Here is a 23,522-nt window from a genome sequence, read left to right as displayed (position 1 = left end):
TCCTCTGTATTTCTGTTTTCACTACAAGAGCCCCACTTCTCGTTAAATTTACAGTAACCGTCCAGTGGTACTGACAGGCCTAACATCTAAGGAAAATGGTTCAATTCAATATATAAAAAATGTTTCCTGTGCTTCAGGGGATTATTTAAGTGGAAGAATAATACTTCACACTATTGGGTAGTTCTGGGGCATTGTTTGTTGATGATATTTTTGGTAGTAACGACAGAATTGGCACAGAAAATATATGGGGCATACTGGGCACGTTAGGTTGATGATTTGGTGTGTTGGATAATTGGGTTCATTTATTATGAACCCCATACCCCTCCTGTGGGTGGTAGTGGAGCACCGTGCCCATCCTGTGGGTGGTAGTGGAACACCATGCCCATCCTGTGGGTGGTAGTGGAACACCATGCTCATCCTGTGGGTGGTAGTGGAACACCATGCTCATCCTGTGGGTGGTAGTGGAACACCATGCTCATCCTGTGGGTGGTAGTGGAACCCCATGCCCATCCTGTGGGTGGTAGTGGAACCCCATGCCCATCCTGTGGGTGGTAGTGGAACACCATGCTCATCCTGTGGGTGGTAGTGGAACACCATGCTCATCCTGTGGGTGGTAGTGGAACACCATGCTCATCCTGTGGGTGGTAGTGGAACCCCATGCCCATCCTGTGGGTGGTAGTGGAACACCATGCTCATCCTGTGGGTGGTAGTGGAACACCATGCTAATCCTGTGGGTGGTAGTGGAACACCATGCTCATCCTGTGGGTGGTAGTGGAACCCCATGCCCATCCTGTGGGTGGTAGTGGAACACCATGCTCATCCTGTGGGTGGTAGTGGAACACCATGCCCATCCTGTGGGTGGTAGTGGAACACCATGCTCATCCTGTGGGTGGTAGTGGAACACCATGCTCATCCTGTGGGTGGTAGTGGAACCCCATGCCCATCCTGTGGGTGGTAGTGGAACACCATGCTCATCCTGTGGGTGGTAGTGGAACCCCATGCCCATCCTGTGGGTGGTAGTGGAACACCATGCTCATCCTGTGGGTGGTAGTGGAACACCATACCCCTCCTGTGGGTGGTAGTGGAACCCCATGCTCATCCTGTGGGTGGTAGTGGAACCCCATGCTCATCCTGTGGGTGGTAGTGGAGCACCGTGCCCATCCTGTGGGTGGTAGTGGAACACCATGCTCATCCTGTGGGTGGTAGTGGAACACCATGCTCATCCTGTGGGTGGTAGTGGAACCCCATGCCCATCCTGTGGGTGGTAGTGGAACCCCATGCCCATCCTGTGGGTGGTAGTGGAACACCATGCTCATCCTGTGGGTGGTAGTGGAACACCATGCTCATCCTGTGGGTGGTAGTGGAACACCATGCTCATCCTGTGGGTGGTAGTGGAACCCCATGCCCATCCTGTGGGTGGTAGTGGAACACCATGCTCATCCTGTGGGTGGTAGTGGAACACCATGCTAATCCTGTGGGTGGTAGTGGAACACCATGCTCATCCTGTGGGTGGTAGTGGAACCCCATGCCCATCCTGTGGGTGGTAGTGGAACACCATGCTCATCCTGTGGGTGGTAGTGGAACACCATGCCCATCCTGTGGGTGGTAGTGGAACACCATGCTCATCCTGTGGGTGGTAGTGGAACACCATGCTCATCCTGTGGGTGGTAGTGGAACCCCATGCCCATCCTGTGGGTGGTAGTGGAACACCATGCTCATCCTGTGGGTGGTAGTGGAACCCCATGCCCATCCTGTGGGTGGTAGTGGAACACCATGCTCATCCTGTGGGTGGTAGTGGAACACCATACCCCTCCTGTGGGTGGTAGTGGAACCCCATGCTCATCCTGTGGGTGGTAGTGGAACCCCATGCTCATCCTGTGGGTGGTAGTGGAGCACCGTGCCCATCCTGTGGGTGGTAGTGGAACACCATTCCCATCCTGTGGGTGGTAGTGGAACACCATGCTCATCCTGTGGGTGGTAGTGGAGCACCGTGCCCATCCTGTGGGTGGTAGTGGAACACCATTCCCATCCTGTGGGTGGTAGTGGAACACCATGCCCATCCTGTGGGTGGTAGTGGAACACCATGCTCATCCTGTGGGTGGTAGTGGAACCCCAACAACAACGTTCTCAACCTGCCCAAACAAGTACAAACATTCATATGTTACAATGTCTGCAGTGTTCTTGTCAGTTAACACAACTTGTTATTGTTAATAGCAGAGGTTCAGCTCAACACCTTCATATTGTATTAGGCTACAATACTGTATCTCGTATAGATCCCTTGAAATGTTTCTATGGACCCCCCCTGGGGTCCATAGACTCCCCACTCTCGGTTGGGGTGTAAAGGCTTCCTCAGAATTCTGGTTATATTTTTAAGAATGTGTAAAAATAGATACATACGTCGTAGGTGAAATGTATAGCTGGTTTATACTGTTTTAACGCTACTTGGCATGAGTTTGATCACTTATGGAATAGGCGCCATAGTGTGCAACCGTTGCCACTTTTGTAATGCAAATACTTGATTTGAAGGCTAAGTGAGAGCGGAATGACCATAAATGTCGGATTACCATTTATAGGCAATAATTAGTGCGCCGGTGGCCTGAGCTGCTCGTTCCCTTGGCGCCAGTTGGGCGAGCTTTACTGCCATATATACGGCACTGTGGCAAACGCTATCTTTGCCACATAGGCTGGAATGAATTACGTGTGTTGCAAGGCCAATGTTGCTCTGCAATGGCAATTCCCATTTTCTGATATTTCGTGATTTCCCGCTCTTTTAGAGTGTGATGACGTCACTTGACACATGGACCCTCCCAGTAACAGCGATGATTCATCTGGGACTACGCCGAACAAACTAGTTCAACATGGATGCCCTACCCCATTAATTATCTAATAAACTACGCCACTGCGTCTGGAATTGACGCCCCGTATACGCATTAAAAAGAGGACGTTGAAATCACTGAGATAACTGATAAGGTTATATATACGTGCCAGTGTATGCCAGAAAACGCCACATTGAGCCGGCAGCCCCTGTCACTAAATAATTAATACCAACATGACAGCCTCCCCATCACCACTTATAATTGAACAATAACATCCCGTGGATAATATCTCTCTCTATATATATGGTAATTAGGGCGGGGTAAGGAGTAGTGTGAGATAATTAGGGGGTTGGGAGGGGATGGGGGGGTGTGAAACAGGGGGCGTCTGGCAGCCCGGCGGCGGAGGGATACACGGCGTTGTGCGGCCCGACCTCCTCCCTGGCAGTAGGCAAGTCAGTTGTGGTTCGGGAGTTGCAGTGGCTCATTTCTAGCAAATTATTTCACAATGTCGTGGCAAAATTACGTTGACCAGCAGCTTATGGGCTCTGGACTTGTCGCTAAGGCCATTATCGCTGGTCACGACGGCACACTATGGGCCAAGAGTAATAATATTGAGGTGAGTAGTGGCGTGTGTGCCGGCTTGCTCTCTCTCGCTCTCTCCTTCTCCCTCTCTCTCATATATGGGAGTTTTGTCCCTTTTCTGCCCCCGTGCGGGTGCTGGGTGTGTGGAGGGGGCGTGGGGCGGGGCGGGGTGTGGGGTGTGGCTGGGTGTAGGGGCGGGGTGTGGTTGGGGGTGGCTTTAGGGTGTAACAAAGGCCGGCTTGGCTTGGCGGCCCTGGTGGGGGGGAGGCTTGACAGCTCCTAGTGAAAGTTTCCTCCTCTTGACCCCAATATTCTTCCCCCCCCCCCTCCCCCTAGGCCTAAAGGCTGTCCCATTCTCTCTGGCTTTCGTTAAATCCCTTTATGGGACGCGCCTTCTTTTCTATCCTATTTTTTTTTATTTAATGAATACTTTTAAGTGGTATTTAAAGGTTTTTCTATAAATTTTTAGGTTTTAAATCTTAATTTGTATGTATAGGTCTCTTGATAGTGATTTAGGCCTATAAGGGTGATATTGGGATTTTTCCTTTCTAGAAAATTCTTCCTCGTGACTTGAAAAGTTTCCGGAACGGTACAAGAGTGAAGTGTCTGGCAGCGGTATACTGGCCGGTACACCCCTCCTGTCTACACTAGTGTACACCACTCCTGTCTACACTAGTGTACACCACTCCTGTGTACACCACTCCTGTGGGTACAGCAGACAGCGTGTACAGGAGTAGAGACTTAACTAATGTGTTAGTCTTGTAACTGTGGTTGGCGTGACGTAGAGTACAGGGCAGTTACGGGGAGAACACGATGGCAGTTAAGAGTAATTAGGGCGCAGTTTGTGTAGGTAGTTTTGTCGTGACGAGAAATTACATTGTGCAGCATAGGCTTATCTTCACCTTGAGGGCTCTTGATAATTTGGTCTTGTATTTCAAGAGAACTAAAATAAAATTGGTTATTTTATAGGACAGGTAAGGCAATAATGGTTGTGGAGTTTCATTAATTGATGCTTCATTTGTATGGTTATATTAATATAATTCCGAGGTGAAAGTATAGTGGGTGACGGAGGAACTTTGGGGGGGGGGGGTGTTGCCGTGCACTAATTATGTGCGGCCAGTTACATGGACTTGTTTTCCTTTGAGCAAGGCCAGTTACTGTAGAAAGTGAGAGGCTGACTGGCTTGTGCAACTGGTGCACCTTGACCCCTGTGGTGGGTGTCGCGGGGGGCACGTGGCTGTGGGGTCGCTTTTAACTTTCCGCTGTCTGTATTGATGGGTATCTAGGATGTTTGGTTAATGGTAGCGCTTGGGCTCGTAGGGTGTAGCTATAAATGAAAATTAGTTGGGTCTAGACACAGCCCAAATTTACTTTGGAAAGTATGTTGTGCTAAAATTAATTCCCTGGTGTTTATCCTTTTTTTTTTTTTGTGTATAGGGTAAATTTGCCATTGATTGAAATGCCAAATAAATCGTGCACTGTTGCAGGGCCATGCTGGCATTTTGTAAAGTTCGTGACTTTTAACTGAGGTAAAAGGGGAGGATTTGTTGTACATCCCCCCCCCCCCCCCCCTACTCTCATAAAAGATGTGCATGCCATAATTACACAACTATTGTGTGTACGTATTTCTAAATATGGTAATTTTTACGTGTAAACTTTTACAAATAAAAAAGGGGGCGTTGGCGATGGTACAGCCTTTTGTATTGGAAGAAACTGGGGCTTGGAAGACTCTTGATTTCAGGTGAACCTATGGTAAATGATTTTAGTTTCTGTACTGTGGTTTCTTGGTCAGTTGGTAGCACTTAAGATATGCATTGTTAAACATTGGCTTACTTTTTTCAGAAGGTAAGGTTATGGATGTTGGCTCATGTAGGTGTGCCATCTGCATGAAGGGCAACACTTGGTACAGAACAGTGTAATAATGGCTTTGAATGCCAGTGATGCCACATGGCTAGCAAACGTGAGTTTTGGACTAGTAGTTAGGCATCCTACATGCTCGTGAGACTACAGAGTTGCGCTCTGGTTGTTGAGGCTGGAGTGTCCACTCCAGGGTGCAAAGCCTGGGTAGGTCAATATGGAGAAGCTGTTAACCATTTATTTTGTACTAGATTTCTAGTTATGGCACTTTCGTCCGAATAACGATGGCTTCATACAGTACCTGGATACCGCCTAGTCTTTTTGCATAAAATTAGTAATTTGTTGCCATTAAACCTGTTCAAAACATCTCTGGGTCACTTAAAATACTTGTGTAAATGTACTAAAATCCAATAAGCAGTATTTTCTGGTTCTGTAGGTCTGTAAATACCTTCATTCATAAGGTTGTCAGGAAGGTCAATAGTGTTGGAAATAAACTATTTGGATAATCTTGAAATAGGTATTTCAGTTCTAATCAGGTTAAAAATTTTAATCTGTAGATTTCTTATACTTTTTAATAAATTACTAGTGCAGTGCCCAAAGGCACTGTGGTGGGTATGTGATGAGCCTTGCTCATTTTATAGAATCTTACAAACTTCCATCCACCAGTATTTGAGAATTTGAATCCCCCTTTGCTTCACTGTAACTACATATGTCTTATTAGAACTTGATATTGTAATAGCATTTCCAGTATTATGCCAGGGAAGTTAACTCTTCTAACATTGCTAAATGCTAAAGACAAAGGCTGCTAGGAGAATAATGCATTGTTGGCACTAATGTACAGGGAAAACCACACTTGCCACTTGATATTGAACTGTAAATTATGCTGGTCTGAAATTTGAAGGAAACCTGGAATTTATTAGGGAAACCCATGGAAATGTCTCCCTGCAAACTTGACCTGTATTAACTTGACAGAGCATGTTTGCTCTGAACTTGACAGGGCTGTTTGACACTTAGAAACAACTGGCCTATATCAGTGGCAGTGTGCAAAATAGAAACTTGTAATGTGCTACTGTTTGATTACATTGTCTTGCTCTTCAGCATTTGAGTTCTAAATTGTATGATGGCAAATGAAATTGCATGATAGCTCTTGGTTGTAATTGGGGTCTCGTGGAACTTCGTCTCGTGGTATTTTTAGGGATGCAAGTCTTATTTTCCTCGGTCACCCCTCTCTTATTATACATGAACCATCGGAAATGCATCAGAGGTGCTGTGTGGCCCATTGCCGCTTTGTTGGAGAGGCGCGACAGTTTTTATTCAGCCTTCATTCTAGACTGTTAATGATCCTGAGTTCAGTTAAAGGGTAGGACAGAAATGGTTAGGCAAATTTCCTTTCACCTAATGCCTCTGTTCACCTAGCAGCAAATTCATAGGTTAGGAAACTGTTTTGGGAGGCTACCTTAAGCCTGAAGTGTAATAATGTTCCCTATCCCTGACAAACCAGATTGTTGGTAAAACTAATACCCTGATGAGTGCCTAACAGCCGAGTGGACAGCGCTTCGGATTCGTAGTCCTGAGGTTCTGGGTGTATCCTCGGTGTAGGCGTAGACAAATGGGCAAAAAGTTTTTTGCCCTGATGCCCCTGTTACCTAGCAGTAAATAAGTACCTGGGAGTTGGATGGCTGCTATGGGCTGATTCCTGGGGGTGTAACAAAAAGGCCTGGTTGAGGACCGGGCCGCGGGTACGCTAAGCTCCGAAATTATGAGTGCTGTACAGTGTACTTTTATTCCAGAATATAAGGTGGCAGAGGGTGTACTGTATTAAGTGGTAAATTATACTTAAGGTGGATTTTAAGAGGGAGGTACCCATTTGATACCTGCTTGATGGGGTTCTGGGAGTTCTACTCCCAAAGCCTGGCTTGACTTGTGAGAGCTTGGTCCAACAGGATGTTTGAGAGTTGAATATGGTGGCTTGAGTCTATGTATTGTACCATATAACAGTATTGCTGGCCTCCACAGTTTAACTTTAAATATTTTATTAAACGCAAATGAACTTGGGCTATTGGACTACTTTTCTGTATGAAACTTGTAAGTTGTTTAGAATCATTTAACCTCAAATGATGTGATGGTATTACTAAAATTTAAGAGGTCAGTCAAGCAAAGCTCTAGGGGAAATTGGTACACTGACACACAGGATCTTGCCCAGTGTTGAGGGTTATAGGTTAGGCACTTACAGGCCTTTGGTAGTTATATTGAATAGGTAAAAGCAGGCACAGCTTGGCAATTGGTACAGTATACAATATTAATGTTTAATAATTTACAACAGACTTCAGAATCTTTGCATTTAACTAGTAAGCTATCATGTACCACAAGTTTCTGTATTGGTTTACATTGCTGCAATTACTATTACCACTGCAATTACTAATCTGCAGGCCTTGGCTTTAGGGTTTGTCCAAGTTGTGTAGATGTGCTAGTTGGTTTTCAAAATGTATTAAATAAAAAATACTGTTCCCTTGTAAGTGCTAAATGGTACTGTAGTAATGTCATTCCCAAGATGTGCAGTACTTTGTAAGTATCTAGATGGTAACATAATGCACTAGTTTAGGGATTTTGACATTAGTGTTTCAATCATTTAGGCGCTGTTAATCTTTTCCTTTTTAGAATACCTTGTAGTGGTACTTGGTGTTGTAAAGTGGCAGAGGTAGCATTAGGCGTCCTAGCCAGCCTTGAGGTGGTTCACAGGATTCTGTGGTGTCTGCTCCAGCCTCTTGGTTGAGGTCTGGTTGATGAGTTGTGCTGCTGCTGCATGCCATCTGATGTAGGAATCAAAGCCTGGTTGATAAGGAGTTCTTTAGTGGCTTGGTGGTTTTCTTGGAACGATAGGGGTCAGTTAATATAATTCCCTTGGTGGGTGGGTGTCACTGTTAATGATGACAAGTCATTACCTGCTTGATGGGGTTCAGAGTTTTCTACTACTCCCCAAGCCTGGCCTGAGGCCAGGCTTGACTTGAGCCTGGTACAACAGGCTGTTGCTTGGAGTGTCTCGAAGGTGCACATACCCACCACAGCCTATTGCACCTCTACATTTACAATTTTACACATTCTGCCAAACATAGCACATTACCCAATATATAGTGGGTGTGTTACATGATAACTGTTTGATACTAGACACTAGCATAGTCCTCACCCATTGTTGGTGACTCTTTGCCTTGGGTCCACTGGCCATGTAAGTTTGTAAATGTGCGAATGCAGTATGTGGGACATGTGGCTTTAAATTGACCTTTAGAGTTTTGGTGGCTTGAGGTCTGTGCACATCATTGCTTTTGTTGTAACTTGAGTAAAATTGCTAGTCTCCAGGAATTTTTGCCTAGACCTTAAGGTGTTTGCACCAATGCATAGAATGAAATAATGTTTCAAGAGTATTGAAATGGGGGAAGAAACATGAAATAGAAACATTAAATATTGTTGGTTTTTAATGTGGGGTCCTTCCAAAAATGGGTAAAATTACAAAATTTTGGGTTTGTACTATAAAGTGGTAATGTTGTATAGTGTGGCACTGGGATTAGGCTCTTAAAGGGTGCATTATTGTCTTGCTGTTACCTTGTGAATTGCAGGATGTCCCAACCAGGCATGGTTGGTAGTCTAATCAAAGAATTGCATGAAGCTGTCCGTGGCTTAAAGTATGAATTGCAGCATGGTTGATCAGGCATTGTTGGGAAAAATTATATTGAAGTCTGTTTATGGCCTCCAGTCACCAAAGTACTGTATGCACTTCAAACAAAACTTGCTACTGTGCAAATTACTAGACCTTAATTAATGGTTATTATGAATTTTAAGTGGCATCTCGATTAACGAGCGGCTCTATCTATGAGCATTTCGAGTAATGAGCGAGCCACTCGCAGAACATTTGTCTACTAACGAGCTTTTCCTCGATTAAAGAGTTTCTGCTGGTTCTCGGACACCTTTTACGACAGTTTTGTTTCGCAAGACGAGTTTTCCACATGACAAGATCGGTGCCGGAATGGATTAAACTCGTAATCGCGGTGCCACTACCTGGTTCCTGTCTTGATCAAAGGGCCCAAGTATCTGTGAACCAAGGATGTTATTCTAGGATTAACTTGCAATTTTAGGGCTTGGCGTCCCTGCAGCCCGGTCCTCAACCAGCCCTCCTGGTTGCTGGACTGATCAACCAGGCTATTGGATGCAGGTGCTTGCAGCCTGACAAATGAATTGCAACCCGATTGATCAGGTATCCTTTGGAGGTCTTGTCAAGTTCTCTTGAACACTGGGGGGAGATGGGGAGGCCAGTTGTGCCCCTTATGTGTAGTGGAAGCGTGTTGAACAGTCTCGGGCCTCTGATGTTGATAGTTCTGAGTACCTATTGCTAGTAATACTAGCTAGTAAGCAGAGTAATCCCCTGCTAGTTTAGAATGTTTCTAAAATCCAGCCTAAGAAATTGTAGCTTAAACTAGCATTAATTAGTAAGCAGTGTTCATCTTGTCCCATTAATCACTTGCACACTAATCCTGTAAACTGAAGAAACTAGTGGTAGCTATGATAGCCCCATCTTCCAGGTGTCACAATCCGTAATAACTTGGCATTCATTAAAATGAATAAATTGCAGGGTTGCTCTTGATAGTGGTAATTACCTTGAATGAGTTAAACTGCTATACAGCAGGGATAGTAAACCTATGGTATGCATGCCCAGATTGGCATGTGTGCAAATTTTGCTGGCATGCTGCTGCCACTCCTAGGTTCTTTAAACCCCCACCCGATTTTTGTACCGTGTAACCGAATTTACCCGAGGGCCGCTAACACTAGTGGCCTCTACGAGGACAGGAATCTGGCAGCTTGTCAAAGGTCCCCCCCCCCCCCCATTTGCCCTGAATATATGGATGTACTGGTATATGGATCATGGCTTATTTTACATTTTTTGGGCTTAAAAGGTGAACTACTACTAATACATTGTCTTGACTTTAATATTCATTTAACATTTAAAAATATTTTCATATTTCAATGTTATATTTCCTAATAACGAAAGTATAATTAAATCGACAACGGATTTTTCCCTTAAATGTTTAGATTCATTCACAACTTGGAAATTACTAGTTGTTAATAGCTAAAGCTGTAAGATTTAGAAACTGAAGTTATTGATGTCTAATCACTCCTTTGACTCAAGCATTTTCTCTATAAAAGTATAATTTGGTAATTATACAGTAAGCTGCAACTCAATTTCCATAAGATACTTCTGTAGGTTGCCAATCTGGGCATGTGCTCAAATGTTTGCCATCCCAGCTATACAAAATAATTGACTTATTGATCAATGTGCTCATTTTTTTTTTTTTTTTTTATTTGGAATAAGTTTCTCAAATGTATAGCAGCCAATGTTGACTAGTTTATTGGTGACACGCCATTTTGGCGAAAGGACGGAAACTATCAAACGTGCCAAGCCATTATGACTAGCACTTGATCAGGATAAGGTTTTGGGATGGGACCAGGGTAGTAAGGAAAAGCACCCAACTACTTTGACAGTTGGACTGAATGCTGACTTGGATGAAGTGAGACCAGCATTCTTTTCTAATCGGTGGTTGGGTAACTTTTTGGAGACTGGCTTAAGATATTACCTGTAATTGCTAAAAATCGGGTTATACATGTATATGAAGTGGTTGTGAAACGAGGCTGTCCTGATTAAATGGCCGTAGCACAAGCTAGTCATGAACACAAACGATGCAGTTACTCTAGCCATAGATGGTTCGGCGGGTTAATGGTTTTTAATTGTCAATAGCTTTACTGGCATTGTACGAACTGTCTTTGATACCTAGTGGAGTTATTAGTAAATGGCTGTAGGTTACTTTTTAACATTACTCCTATTATCCAAACATTGATAAAAAAATTATGCAGATATTCCAATCAAGTAATCGGAGAAATCCCTGATATGTATATTCCGGAGGTGCCTTTATAAACTTTGGGTGACACCAACCTTGTACTGGATCAAATGTCATGCAAATGGATTTGGTAAACTTGACTTCTGGTCAAATTTAAAATTTGTCATAATAATCATAATACGTTTACATTGATGAGCTAATTAGTGTACAGAAAATACTAAATGGTTGTCATCTGTTTGTTGACTTGCTTTCTGGCTAAAGTTCACTTGTACTAGAAATAATAAGTTTATCCTGTCATACAGGAATACTGTAGCTAATATCTTGACAGGATTTTACTACTTTGATGGCCATTCATTGCCAGAAATATAATAACACTAATGTATAATGTGGCAGGTCTGCAGAACAAGATTGATTTCTGACCAGCACCATAGTGCTGTATTTCTTGCACTGAATCCCACTGTGCTGTTTGGGGAAAGTTTGACCCCAGGCTAGCCACTGAAATTACAAAATGCTCTTGCTAGTGCCTTCATATGGTGCTTCCTTTGTATTGCCACTCAAAGGAAGTGGCAATACAAAGGCCTCCAAGTGGCACTTATGAATGCTTTAGTAAGTTTCGTTATTTTTGTAATTGAAATTGTTGAAATTTAGTACATTGGGGGTGGAGGGTGGGGTAAATAGCATGGAAGTTTATGTTGAATATTAAATGAAATGCATGTACCTTTTAGATAGTAAATTATGATTGCAGTTGTGATTTTTTTTAAGTAAAAAGGAAATTTAAGGGTTCCTTAGACCTACCTTGCGATGACTTTGGGGCTCAACTACCCTGCTGATCAGGCCTCCTGGTTGCTGTACTGCTCAACCAGCCTGTTGGACGCGGCTGCTCGCAGCCTGACGTATGAATTGCAGGTGTTAATAAAGTTCTCTTCAACACTTAAGGGTTGGCCAGTTATGCCCCTTATGTAACTACCCAAGTGTAGTTACAGAATGAGCTATGCTAGTGGTGTCTTGTCTTCCAAGCACTGTCATAAAAATGCTTTGAAATTATTGAGTTTTGGCTTCCACCACCACCTCTCCTAACTTGTTCAACCGTCTACCACTGTTTGCAAAAGTGAATTTTCTTATTTCTTCGGCATCTCCTGTTACTATTTTGTATGTAGTGATCGTATCGTCTTTTTCTTCTAGTTTTAGCATATTTAATGCCTAACCCCCTCCTCGTAGCTCTTGTCCTTCAGTTCTGGGAGCCAATTAGTTGTCTTTGCACCTTAAACTTTTTAAAGTTTATCCTTAAGATATGGGCACCATACAACTGCTGCATATTCCAGCTTTGGTCTATCGAAAGTTGTAAAAAATCTTAGTAATTTTGCCATCCGTGTACAGTATTTAAAAGTAATTCTGAAGTTAGAAAGTGTAGCATTGGCTCCTTGAATGATATTCTTTGTGGTCCTCGGGTAATGGTTTTATGTAGAACTACCCCTAGATCTTTCTTTATCAGAATTCTTAAGATTTCTCAATATATAGGTTTTGTATGGGTCTGTTCTATTCCACATTCCATAACATGACATATATTCAAAATAAATTCCATTTGCCACAAAGTGGTGCTCCAAACTTTTGTCCAGCCCTTTTTGAAGGGCATGACAATCGTCTAAGTTTCTTCCCTATTATCTTGGCATAAGCAAACGTGTTCATATAATTCTGTATTCCATCAGGTAGATCATTTATGTAGACAGTGAACATTACCGGTGCAAGAACTGAACCCCGTATTCACATAGTTGTATTCGCCTAGTTGTGCTTGCAGGGGTTGAGCTCTGCTCTTTTGGCCTACCTCTCGACTGCCAATCAAATGTTCATTGTTTTTTTCCCCACACATCCCCCCCCCCCCCCCCCCCACTCCAGGAAGCAGCCTGTAACGGCCGTCTAACTCCCAGGTACCTATTTAAGGCTAGGTGAACAAAGGCATCAGGGTGAAAGAAACTGCCCGTGTTTTCTGCCATCGCTGGGGATCGAACCTGGACCCTAAAATTAAGTCTTAAGTGCTGTCCACTCAGCCACAGGCTCCTGTACTCGGCCACAGACCACTGTGGTACTCCTTATTAATGTCTTGATGATTTCGGGGCTTAGCGTCCCCGCGGCCCCGTCCTCGACCAGGCCTCCTTATTGTTATACACCCCCCAGGAAGTAGCCTGTAGCAGGTGCTTAACTCACAGGTACCTATTTACTGCTAGGTAACAGGGGCATCAGGGTGAAAGAAACATTTTGCCCATTTGTCTCCACCTCCACCGGGGATCGAACCCGGAACCTCAGGACTATGAATTCGAAGCGGTCCACTCGGCTGTCAGCTGCCCTCCACTTGATATTTCTCCAGTCCAATACATTTCCTCTGATTACTGCCCGCATTTTTGTAGGTTAGAAAAATTTTAATCCACGTTAGATGCCTACCTGTCAGTCTGTGTGACAGTGACACGACAGCCATGTGACATGACTCCGTCATGTTCTAGTTTCCAGAACCTCTTATATGGAACTGTCAAAAGCCTTTAAGTCCAAATAGATGCAGTCAATCCAACCATCTTTCTTGTAAAATCTTGGTGGCTCGATTGAAGAAATTGAGTGAATTTGTTATGCAGGATCTTCCATATCGAAAACCATACCGTTATATAATTAGTGTTCTACCCATTTAGTTTTAATTATTTTCCCAATATTTTGAGTGCAGTATTACACTGGTCAATGATACAGGTCTAAGAGGGTCTTCCTTGCTGCCACTTTTGTAGATTGGAACTGTTGGCCTTATTACACACATCGGCTACAACTCCTGTACAAAGTGTTGCCTTAAAAATTGGTTGAAGTGGAATGCTGAGCTCGATGCTTGTGTAGTGGAAGTGTTGAACAGATGAACAAATCTACAATGGCCGTGATGAGGGTTTGAACCTACACATGGAATGTTCCTAGCTGCACCTTAGTCAACTATGCCACGACGTGGTTAAGAATTTCAACCTGGTGCTACTGCCCTCATTAGGATCCTGAAGCTTCTCCGAAGCCCAATCGGGTTTTCATAAAATTCCCCCCATGCACCCGGGCTGTCAACCAAATGTTTTTCCTCTATGCCCTTACTTTAATACCCACAAATCGCAGAACATCCCGTGTGTCGGTTCGAACCCTCATTACTCATTACGACCTTGAGGATTTATTCATTTGATATATTGTGCTATTGTGATTTGTGTGTTGAACAGTCTTGGGCCTCTGACAATAGTTCTTCGAGTTACCTATTGCATCTGCTTTTCAACTGTTCTGCACATACTGCCATGCCTTTGCATGGTATGCCTTTTGGTCTCGTGTGCATTTTTGTGTGTGCAAGTTTGGGACCAGCCCTTGAATATTTTCAATGTGTAAATTATCTGAACTTGAATAATTACCTTAACACTTTAGTGCCCGCGGCACTCGCTGAAAAAAAAAAGCGGGTTGTGCGCGCGGTGTTCTGGGCGCTCAAGCGTAAACACAAAGTTTATAATCTTTTCACGCTCCTAACATCAATTCTCGAGCTACGTTTTTCATTTTGGTATCAATGCGTTGGCAATAAAATTCTCTACAGGATCATATGCATAAAATGTCACCCAAGCATTTGCTATCCCACCACGAAGTAAATAAACACGAAGATGACTCGTCGTGACACCCAAACAGGAAGTAAATGTTCATACTCTTTCGTTTGTTGCCAGCCTCAGTCATCCTACCGCGCTTATTTTGATATCGCTGAACTCGCAATAAAATTCCCCACCCAGACATATGCCTATCAATGTCTAATTATGTTCCGCACGAGTGTGGGAACTGGGCGAAGCGTTAGCCGTGATTTCAGCAGCGACGACACTGTTGTGATGCAGCGCTTTGAAAGTTTATACTTATTTCACTGTCCTGACATTATTTCTCGAGCTACGTATTTCATTTTTATAGCAATGTGTTCACAATAGAAAGTTTTATATATAACATAGAAAGTTCTATAAGAACATGGGTAGAATTGGCCAACAGAGCGTCAAATAAATTTGCGGCGAATAAAATCTTACGCGTGTTTGTACCCGTGAGCGTAAAAAGTTTTTACTTTGCTCATGTTTTTTTAAAGTTTATACTTGTTTCACACCGTTTTTATTTGTTTGTATAGTGTTCGGAATAAAATTCTCTACAGACATATGCATATAAATGTAGAATCATGATCGCGGCCAACACAAGAGTGTGTGGAGTGCCGATTAACCTCGTTGTCACCAACTCAAGTCTCTCCTCTAAGTTACAATACATTGCCGTTTTCTCAAATAGACACTGTGCCTATTAGAGAAAACGAAAATTTAATGGCAAACATATTCATACAAACCCCAAGTCGATCGAGTAGTAAATACCCACTATAACACGGTTCCGTAAATTTACGTCGTGATCTGACAAGCGCTTATCTAAACTGCCCGTAATTCCAAGTGGAAAAACCAGGATAGTGTTATATTTCCTAATTACCTCAGATTAGGTAAATTACCTAATCTGAACTACTATGCAAGTATAATTTAAATCAAGGTTTGCCTCTTACCCCCCCCAAAATTCTAATGTATATTAGATATACCTGTACAGTGGTAAATCAACTTAGGAATTTAATCCGTTCCCAGAGACGGTTTGTAACCCAGAAATTTGTAAACCGAAGCAAGTTTTTTTTTTTCTATAAATGTAAGTAAATTAATCCATTCCACACTCAGAAATATTAACTTAAAAATAAATTTTATACTAATTTGCCTAAATTGTTAGTACTAAAGTATGCAATTTATTGCTTACCTTTATTGATGGCTCTTGTTGGTGTATGGAAGATGAAGAGTAGGAGAGGGAGAAGTGGTGTTAGTGTTTGGGAGTCCCCTTCCATTATAACATCAAGCAGTGATGACTTCTCTGGGGTGTACTCTTACGTTTAGTGGCTCACTGCTCATCTTGCTAGGAATCTGTCTAAAGACACTTTTTCCCTATATTTTAAAATTAACACTTGTCTGTAGTGGGAATCTTATGTTGGACATTACCACTGACTTTCTTGGGCCCCAGGGTGAGTTGTATAATAATTTTATGGTCAATACCCAAAAATAAAAAAAAAAAACATTCTTTACAAAGAATTAGTGCAATTGTCACAAGGCAGGAGGCACTGGTAAAATGAGGCGTGGTCACTGTGCCACCACACACTAAGTCGGCCATACGTGTATCGACAAACTACGTTACCAGAGGCAAAGTTCGTAACCCGAATTGGATTTTACAAAAGAGACTGGGCTAGTAACCCAAAAAGTTGGTAAAGGGCATTCATAAGCAGAGGTGTCGCTGTATGTTACTATTAGTATTAAGGACTAAATTGATTCCTTAATACTAATTTAAAACGTTCTGAAATGTAAATAGTTTAATACTGTGCTGTATTTATAAGAGGTATGTTAGCTGACAACTTTTAAAGCATTTTTTGAAAACTTAAAATACTACTGTATACTAAACTTGAAACCTAATCTTGAAACTTGCCTGTTAAGGAATCGGTTCTCATATTCCAGCCCGTCCTCCAAACAGACCCAAAAGTGATTTCATGCACCCGCCAAACCCCACATATGAATGAAAAATGGTTTACACAAGACCCGACTGATTTCGTTCGAACACTTCCAGGACAAGTGCTTCACTGACGACTTTTGTTTGAACCACAATGCTGTAAATGATTTGCCCACGTACTAAAAGTACAAATACAGTGGAACCTAGAGTGACGAGCGGCTCCAGTTATGAGCATTTAGAGTAACGCGCAAACCACTCGCAGAAAATGTCTCGACCGACAAGCTTTCGCTCAATTAACGAGCGTTCCCGCTGGTTCTCGGCTACCTCAGACGACAATTTTGTTTCGCAAGAAGAGTTTTCCACATGGCGAGCTTGGTGCCGGAACGGATTACTAGTTACTCGAGGCGCCACTGTAGTTGCCAACAGAACCTAAACGCCTATATATGCACAATATGCTATTATAATATTAATTTGAGAATTCCTGTTTTGAATGAAGTTAAAATAGATGAATGCGTCTGTGGGGTTGACCGCTGGACTTGTCGAGGACGCATTGCATATTCTCAAGCTAGGCTCGTTAAAGCAGTGGCTGACCCTACATACATTAAGTAATTGTAATGTTGTGTATTACCCAGTAACACTTTTTCTAGTGTATAAATTGAAATTATTTTTATAGCATAATAAATTAATACCATGTATTCTGTATAGGTAATTGATAAAAGCATAACATGTATGTATACTGTACATTCGCTGCTTGTCCCCAACACAATGAATTAGGGCATGAATGTTAACTTCATTTGGCTCCAATCATTTTTAATGATTTTCATGGGTTCATGCAACATTGAGTTTAAGGGGCTGGAAAGTTATTGAGGAAGTTATTTTGACCCAAATTCTGTGGTTGGCAGGGTTTCTGTTCTCTGGTATAATTGTGCTACCTTTTGAAAGTTTCAAGGCTTGGAGGGGGGGTGTATGAAATAAGCTAGATATGAAGTTTTCTTTAGACACGTTAACTTGGTAGTTGTCCAAAATATACAGCAAGTTGAAATTAAGATTTTAACTCTGTAAAGTTAGCACGTGGAGCAAGTGCCTCCAGAAGGCATCTGCAGTTGCAACGAATCAGGGTTGGTGGCATATAGTTTGCAGACAAAGGTTGCATAGTTTGATTATTGCTGCACTGTTGATCCAACGGCTGCAGAGACTACAGATAAACCTTTTGTACAATACAAGCATTTATTGTACCATTAGAATTTCTTTGCCTCGAGTAAGTGTACCTCTTAAGTTTGGCCCTTGCTGTGTGCCTCTTCTCGAGTTTGGCCCTTGCTGTGTGCTCAGTTGGAATGTTCAGGGCCCTGCTTCAGGAACCTGTAAAATGTTTTAATCATTTTAATTTCAAAGATTCTTTTGGGTTAACTTTAAATTTGTTGATGCTAATAGTATGCCTACAATAAATGACCAGTGTTTTATAATAATTATTTAAAGTCTCCGTGGTGTAGTGGTAAGACACTCGCCTGGCGTTCCGCGAGCGCTTTGTTGATTAATACATGGGTTACATGGTTTGTTTGTTTGTTTGTTTACATGGTTTACATACATGGTTACATACATTAATACATGGGTTTGTATCCTGGCCGGGGAGGATTTACTGGGCGCAAATCTTTAACTGTAGCCTCTGTTTAACTCGACAGTAAAATGTGTACTTGGTTGTAAAAGCAATTCTTTGCGGTGGGGATCGTATTCCAGGGACCTGCCCGAAACGCTACGCGTACTAGTGGCTGTACAAGAATGTAACAACTCTTGTATATATCTCAAAAAAAAAAAAATAAATATATAAAAAAAAAAAAGGGTGAATAGAAGTTTATAAACATTTTTGTATTTCTAGTTTATTTTAAGATACTATAATGGAAATGGGCTGAACATAAACCTAATGCAGTACTTTTAAAGCAGGCATCTTGAAAAAATGGGCATTGGCAGCAATAAACAGTGATGTAGTTGCCAGTTGTGATCTCTGGCCCTTGGTTAGTCCTGTCAAGTTGTGCCCACTGTATGCAGTAATAAAACTACAATTATTATAAAAGAGTTTAAGAGATTTTTGGAAATTAGGATCAGATGATGTATGCGGTTTAATCACCGGAATGTTAGCATTACATATACTGTAGATGCTGTGTTAATTTGTTGTAAAAATACTTGACAGACCTTTTTTCTCTTTTCAGCCAACACGGGATGAGCTATTGAGGCTGTCTACCAGTTTTTCAGATCAGAGCAATCTGGCAATGACAGGGGTTGTTATAGGTGGTGAAAAGTTCTTCTACCTCTCGGGGACTGACAAGGTAAGGTTAAAACATTTGCTGTAATTTATTTAATTAATATTTGCCTGCACCTTTCTTGATAACTTGATTTCTTGCCAACCATGATCTACCAAACATTTATTACAAAGAAAATACAAATAAGATGGTGTTTTGGATGGTTCCCCAACTTGTAGCTCTTATCTTGGTCACAATCACCTCCAGAATTTAGTGAGCCTCGGCTAAAATTATGGCGTACATAAATATATACTGTATCAAACCAATCAATACCATATCTTGGTTATCTTGATTTCAGGTATAAAAATACCTTAGTCCCCCGTGGCCTAGTCCTCGACCAGGCCTCCTTTTTGTTACACATCTCCAGGAAGCAGCCTGTAGCAGCTGTCTAACCTTTCCCAGGGACCTATTTACTGCTAGGTAACATGGGCATCAGTGAAAAACTCTGCCCATTTGTTTCCGCCTCCTCCACCGGGGATCGAACCCGGAACCTCAGGGTTACAAATCCAAAGTGCTGTCCACTCAGCTGTCAGGCCCCCTCTACATACACTTAAGAGCTACATGTATCAGGAACTCATAAATTAAATTACTTTACCAACAGTAACTTTGGAATGTCACCACCAGAGTGCCTCAATAAATGTCATTATGCTTCCATGTAGTCTATTCACCACATCGTTCTTCACTAGGCTACTGCTGTATTAATTCGCTGGGCAGAAATCACTTTATCAAAGCTAGGCTTTAACGTATAAATCGGTAACGATAAATACACTCCACCTTTCCCTGCATACAGTACACCAACATAGTAATAATTCTTCAAATGATCCTCCAAACGTAGTTTTGCAGATTGATAATTCTTGCCATCGGGTGCGCTTCCTCGTTGCCGATCACTTCCTGTAAACCAACAGTAGAATCGCCCACCGGTTGGTCCTCGAATAAATATGAACTTTTTACAGCTCCCAAGTATAACTGCATCTACCATGCAAGAACTGAAAAATTGCAGGAGTGACTGTTTGCTTCCCAATAAAGGGGTACCTCGGTTTACGAATTTAATAAGTTCCTAGACGGTTCGTAAACTGAAGCGAATTTCCCCATAAGAAATATAGTAATGGGAAATGAATTAATCAGTTCCAGACTCCCCCCAAAAATGTTAAAGCTAAATTTTATACCTAATTCACCCAAATCTTAAGTACAAAAGTAGGCAAGTTATTACTTTACTGATGAGGGGGCTACCGGCTAACCAGGCTACGAGGGGGCCTCGTAGCCTGGTGGATAGCGCGCAGGACTCGTAATTCTGTGGCGCGGGTTCGATTCCCGCATGAGGCAGAAACAAATGGGCAAAGTTTTTCACCCTGAATGCCCCTGTTACCTAGCAGTAAATAGGTACCTGGGAGTTAAGTCAGCTGTCACGGGCTGCTTCCTGGGGGTGGAGGCCTGGTCGAGGACCGGGCCGCGGGGGGACTAAAGCCCCGAAATCATCTCAAAATAACCTCAAGATCTCAAGATGACTCCTGTTTTTTTGTATGGAAGACGGTGAGGGGAGGGAGCAGAGGTGTTACTGTTTGGAAGGAGTCCCCTTCCATTATAACATCAGGCAGTGATGACTTCTCTGGGGTACACACTATGGCACGTTTTGCCTGCATACTACTGGGACCTGCTTCTGGCTCGCTGCCTGTTTTTCTCGCTAGAAGTAGTTCCATTGAAGATTATTTTTCCCTTTGTAATACTTATCTGTAATGAGACATCATTGTCATTAATAAGATCAATGCAACAGCCTGCTAAAACTTCATTTGGGTGATTCTTTTCAGCAAAACTTTGCAGTTCTTCTCGTACTGCACTAATTTTCTTAACCCTCAAACCGCTAGGGGCCCAAATGGAATACACACCCACAGGCGCAACAAAAAAAAAAAAATTCCAAAAAATTCTTTCGTCTTATAGAAGTGTTCATTTTTGTTCCCTGATCACGGAAAAAATAACAAAAAAATCGTAGGTGGCATATTTTAGCCGCAATAGGGTAGGGAAGTGTGGCAAAAAAGGGGCGTTGGCAGAGCCTTCGCCAGACGAGGTCTACTCCGCCCGAGCTGTCAGACGGCAGTTGCCACAAATATATTATTACCTAATTATTTCAATGTCTCCGATTGATTTTTTCTTAGTTTTTTTGCAGTAATATTATTCCATACAGTGAATTGTGGTATATTTATATTATAAAATGTGTGAACCATCGCTGTACTCAAAATTAGGGTGTGCATATTAGCGATTCAATTATGTTCATAAAACAATGAACAAATAGTTTTGCTGTTGTTACACTATATACACAGGTTATATATAAGTATTTGCATGTTTTGTACACCATAACGAACTAAGTTGGTCTTGAGTCAAAAAGCAACGAGGAGTGACCGCCAAACACCAGCGAGCCACTCACTGCCACTCCCTCCCTCAACACCACCTCACTCACCCTCATTCACCTCCTACAATACTCTTTCTGTATTTATTCACTATACACAGACGTTATATATACGTATTTACATGTTCACCATAACTGTACATCTAAGCTTGTATGGTGAGTAAAGGCCACAAAGACGTAGCTACTCAGTCAGCTGATCAGCGGCCGCCCTCAAGGCCAGACGCACTAATTGTCCTTCAACAATATTGTTTGTGGCGTTATTACGCTATATACACATTATATACAAGTATCTACCTGTTTTATTCACCATACCTGAACAAATAAGCTGGTATGGTGCCCAAAGACTATTGTGGTCACCAGTAAACATGATAAGTCGTGCAGACGACGCCACCGCCCTCACCAAAATGGCGGCCCCCAACCTCCTACTCTTGCTGTTTATACCCTATATACACACACGTTATATATAAGTATCTACATTTGTGTTCACCATATCGAACCACTAAGCTGGTATGGTGAGTGCAGTCAATAAATGGTGGCCACACAGTCAGAAGACGACGCCACAACCCTCCCTCGCACAGCCTTACGCCTCCCTCCATGGAGCACAGCGCTAAATATCACCACAATCCTACTATTATCAGAATCCTGGTCAGTTTTATCAGTCAGGGGGCTTCAGTAATACTGCTAAATAATAGCAGTATCATATATATTATGGTATTTGTAGGCGATGCTGTGGTCACAAGCTGAACAGCGGTGCTGTGAGCTCGTGCTGCGTGCGCCAGCCTTGGTGGCTTGCTCAATACTGACGCTCTCACGCCCAAGAATGTTGGCCTGGATTTTTTTTCTAGGTGGCATCTGGCAACTATCGGTCGTGGCTGTACTATAGCTGCCCCTATCCCAGGCGGGGAGTTTAAATTATAGCGCTAGACACGAAATCATATATAAATGATGTGCGCGGTTTCGGTTTTGTCACTGATATCATTTATATATGATATGCGCGGTTTGAGGGTTAACGAGGAAGGGACATCCTCTACTACTGCTGCTGCCGCCGCCGCCTCCCTCCTCCCTCCTCCCCCCCCCCCCCCCTTCCTGAAGAGTTGTTGTACTACCTAGCTAGTTAAACACGTGTACCATTTTCATGTTTACGACCCCCTCCCTTTCTGGCTCGTCGTCGTCGTGAGGGTACTTGGTGGGCGGCTGCCAGCGTGTGATGCTCCATGGGTCAGTCCTCTGTCCTTTTGAAGCCTTGTGCTCCTGCTGCTGTCTTCACCAATTTTCCCAGAAATCTTTTCCTTTTCAGCATTTCATTTTTCTCCCCTTCTTTCTAATTCATTTCCTGCCGACCTTTTGTCAGTCTTGATTATTCTTTCGGACTAATTCTGTTTTGATGCCTGGGTGTTTGGGGAGGCATACTCTCACCCGTAGAACTGTAGTACCCAACGTCTCGAGCGAGGGACGCTTTAATTGTAAATCCTCCTTTTGTTGCTGAACCCGATCTCGACGGACTGACGGTTCTTAAGGTGGTGGTTGTGGGGCATATACTCAGGACGTACCGCTAGGGGACCCTGGCAAGACCGGCAACGTGTCTCTTGTTGGGTGTCCTATCCTCTAATTGTGGCTCCGTGGTGGGTGCGGGGTCACATTAGTGAAAGTTACCTCTCCTTTTAATGTCGCTGAATACTGTTCCTCTTATGACTTCTCGGACTTGTGGGGTGGGTGACCAAGCCCCCGAGTCGGACTGTTGAAAGACCGGGCTCCCGCTACATTGGGCCCAGACCTAGCTGTTCCTCTTTCCCTCCTGACTACTGCCCTTGGCTCCCCTCCCTCTGTCCACCCTACATTCTCCCGCATGTGTATCCACTAAAAGCTTGAGGAAGCGGTCCTAAACTTGAAACGCTGGAATAGTTTGACTTTTCCTGAAGTGAGACGAAGTCTGCCGTCTCCACCCTTTCACTGGCGTATCTTGTGCTCGCTTGTTGCATTCTACCTCTCCTCGTCCTTCCCACCTTCCTCAGTCCCACAACCGTTTCCAGACTTTGGACCCGAACAAGCCCACCACCTACTTCCCTGTTCCTTTATGTATGTCCCGGAAGATCTCCCTTTATTTAAGTGATAAATTTCAGGTACTCAGGTACGGCAAAAATGAGGATCTGAAACATAATAC

General features: G+C 43.0%; 1 protein-coding gene across 1 annotated transcript in view; it reads left to right on the top strand.

Moving 5' to 3' along the window:
• Positions 1-3,245: 3,245 nt before the first annotated feature.
• chic (profilin chic) overlaps positions 3,246-23,522 on the top strand; it is a 38,066-nt gene continuing 17,789 nt past the window's right edge. Inside the window, exons 1-2 of the mRNA XM_045765929.2 lie at positions 3,246-3,432; positions 18,871-18,987. Coding sequence (XP_045621885.1) covers positions 3,322-3,432; positions 18,871-18,987 — 228 coding nt within the window. The 5' untranslated portion in view covers positions 3,246-3,321. The remainder of the gene's footprint in view (positions 3,433-18,870; positions 18,988-23,522) is intronic.

The sequence above is a fragment of the Procambarus clarkii genome, chromosome 50, assembly GCF_040958095.1.
Source record: "Procambarus clarkii isolate CNS0578487 chromosome 50, FALCON_Pclarkii_2.0, whole genome shotgun sequence".
Classification (NCBI taxonomy): Eukaryota; Metazoa; Arthropoda; class Malacostraca; order Decapoda; family Cambaridae; genus Procambarus; species Procambarus clarkii.
This window is presented reverse-complemented; position numbering and strand designations above follow the sequence as displayed.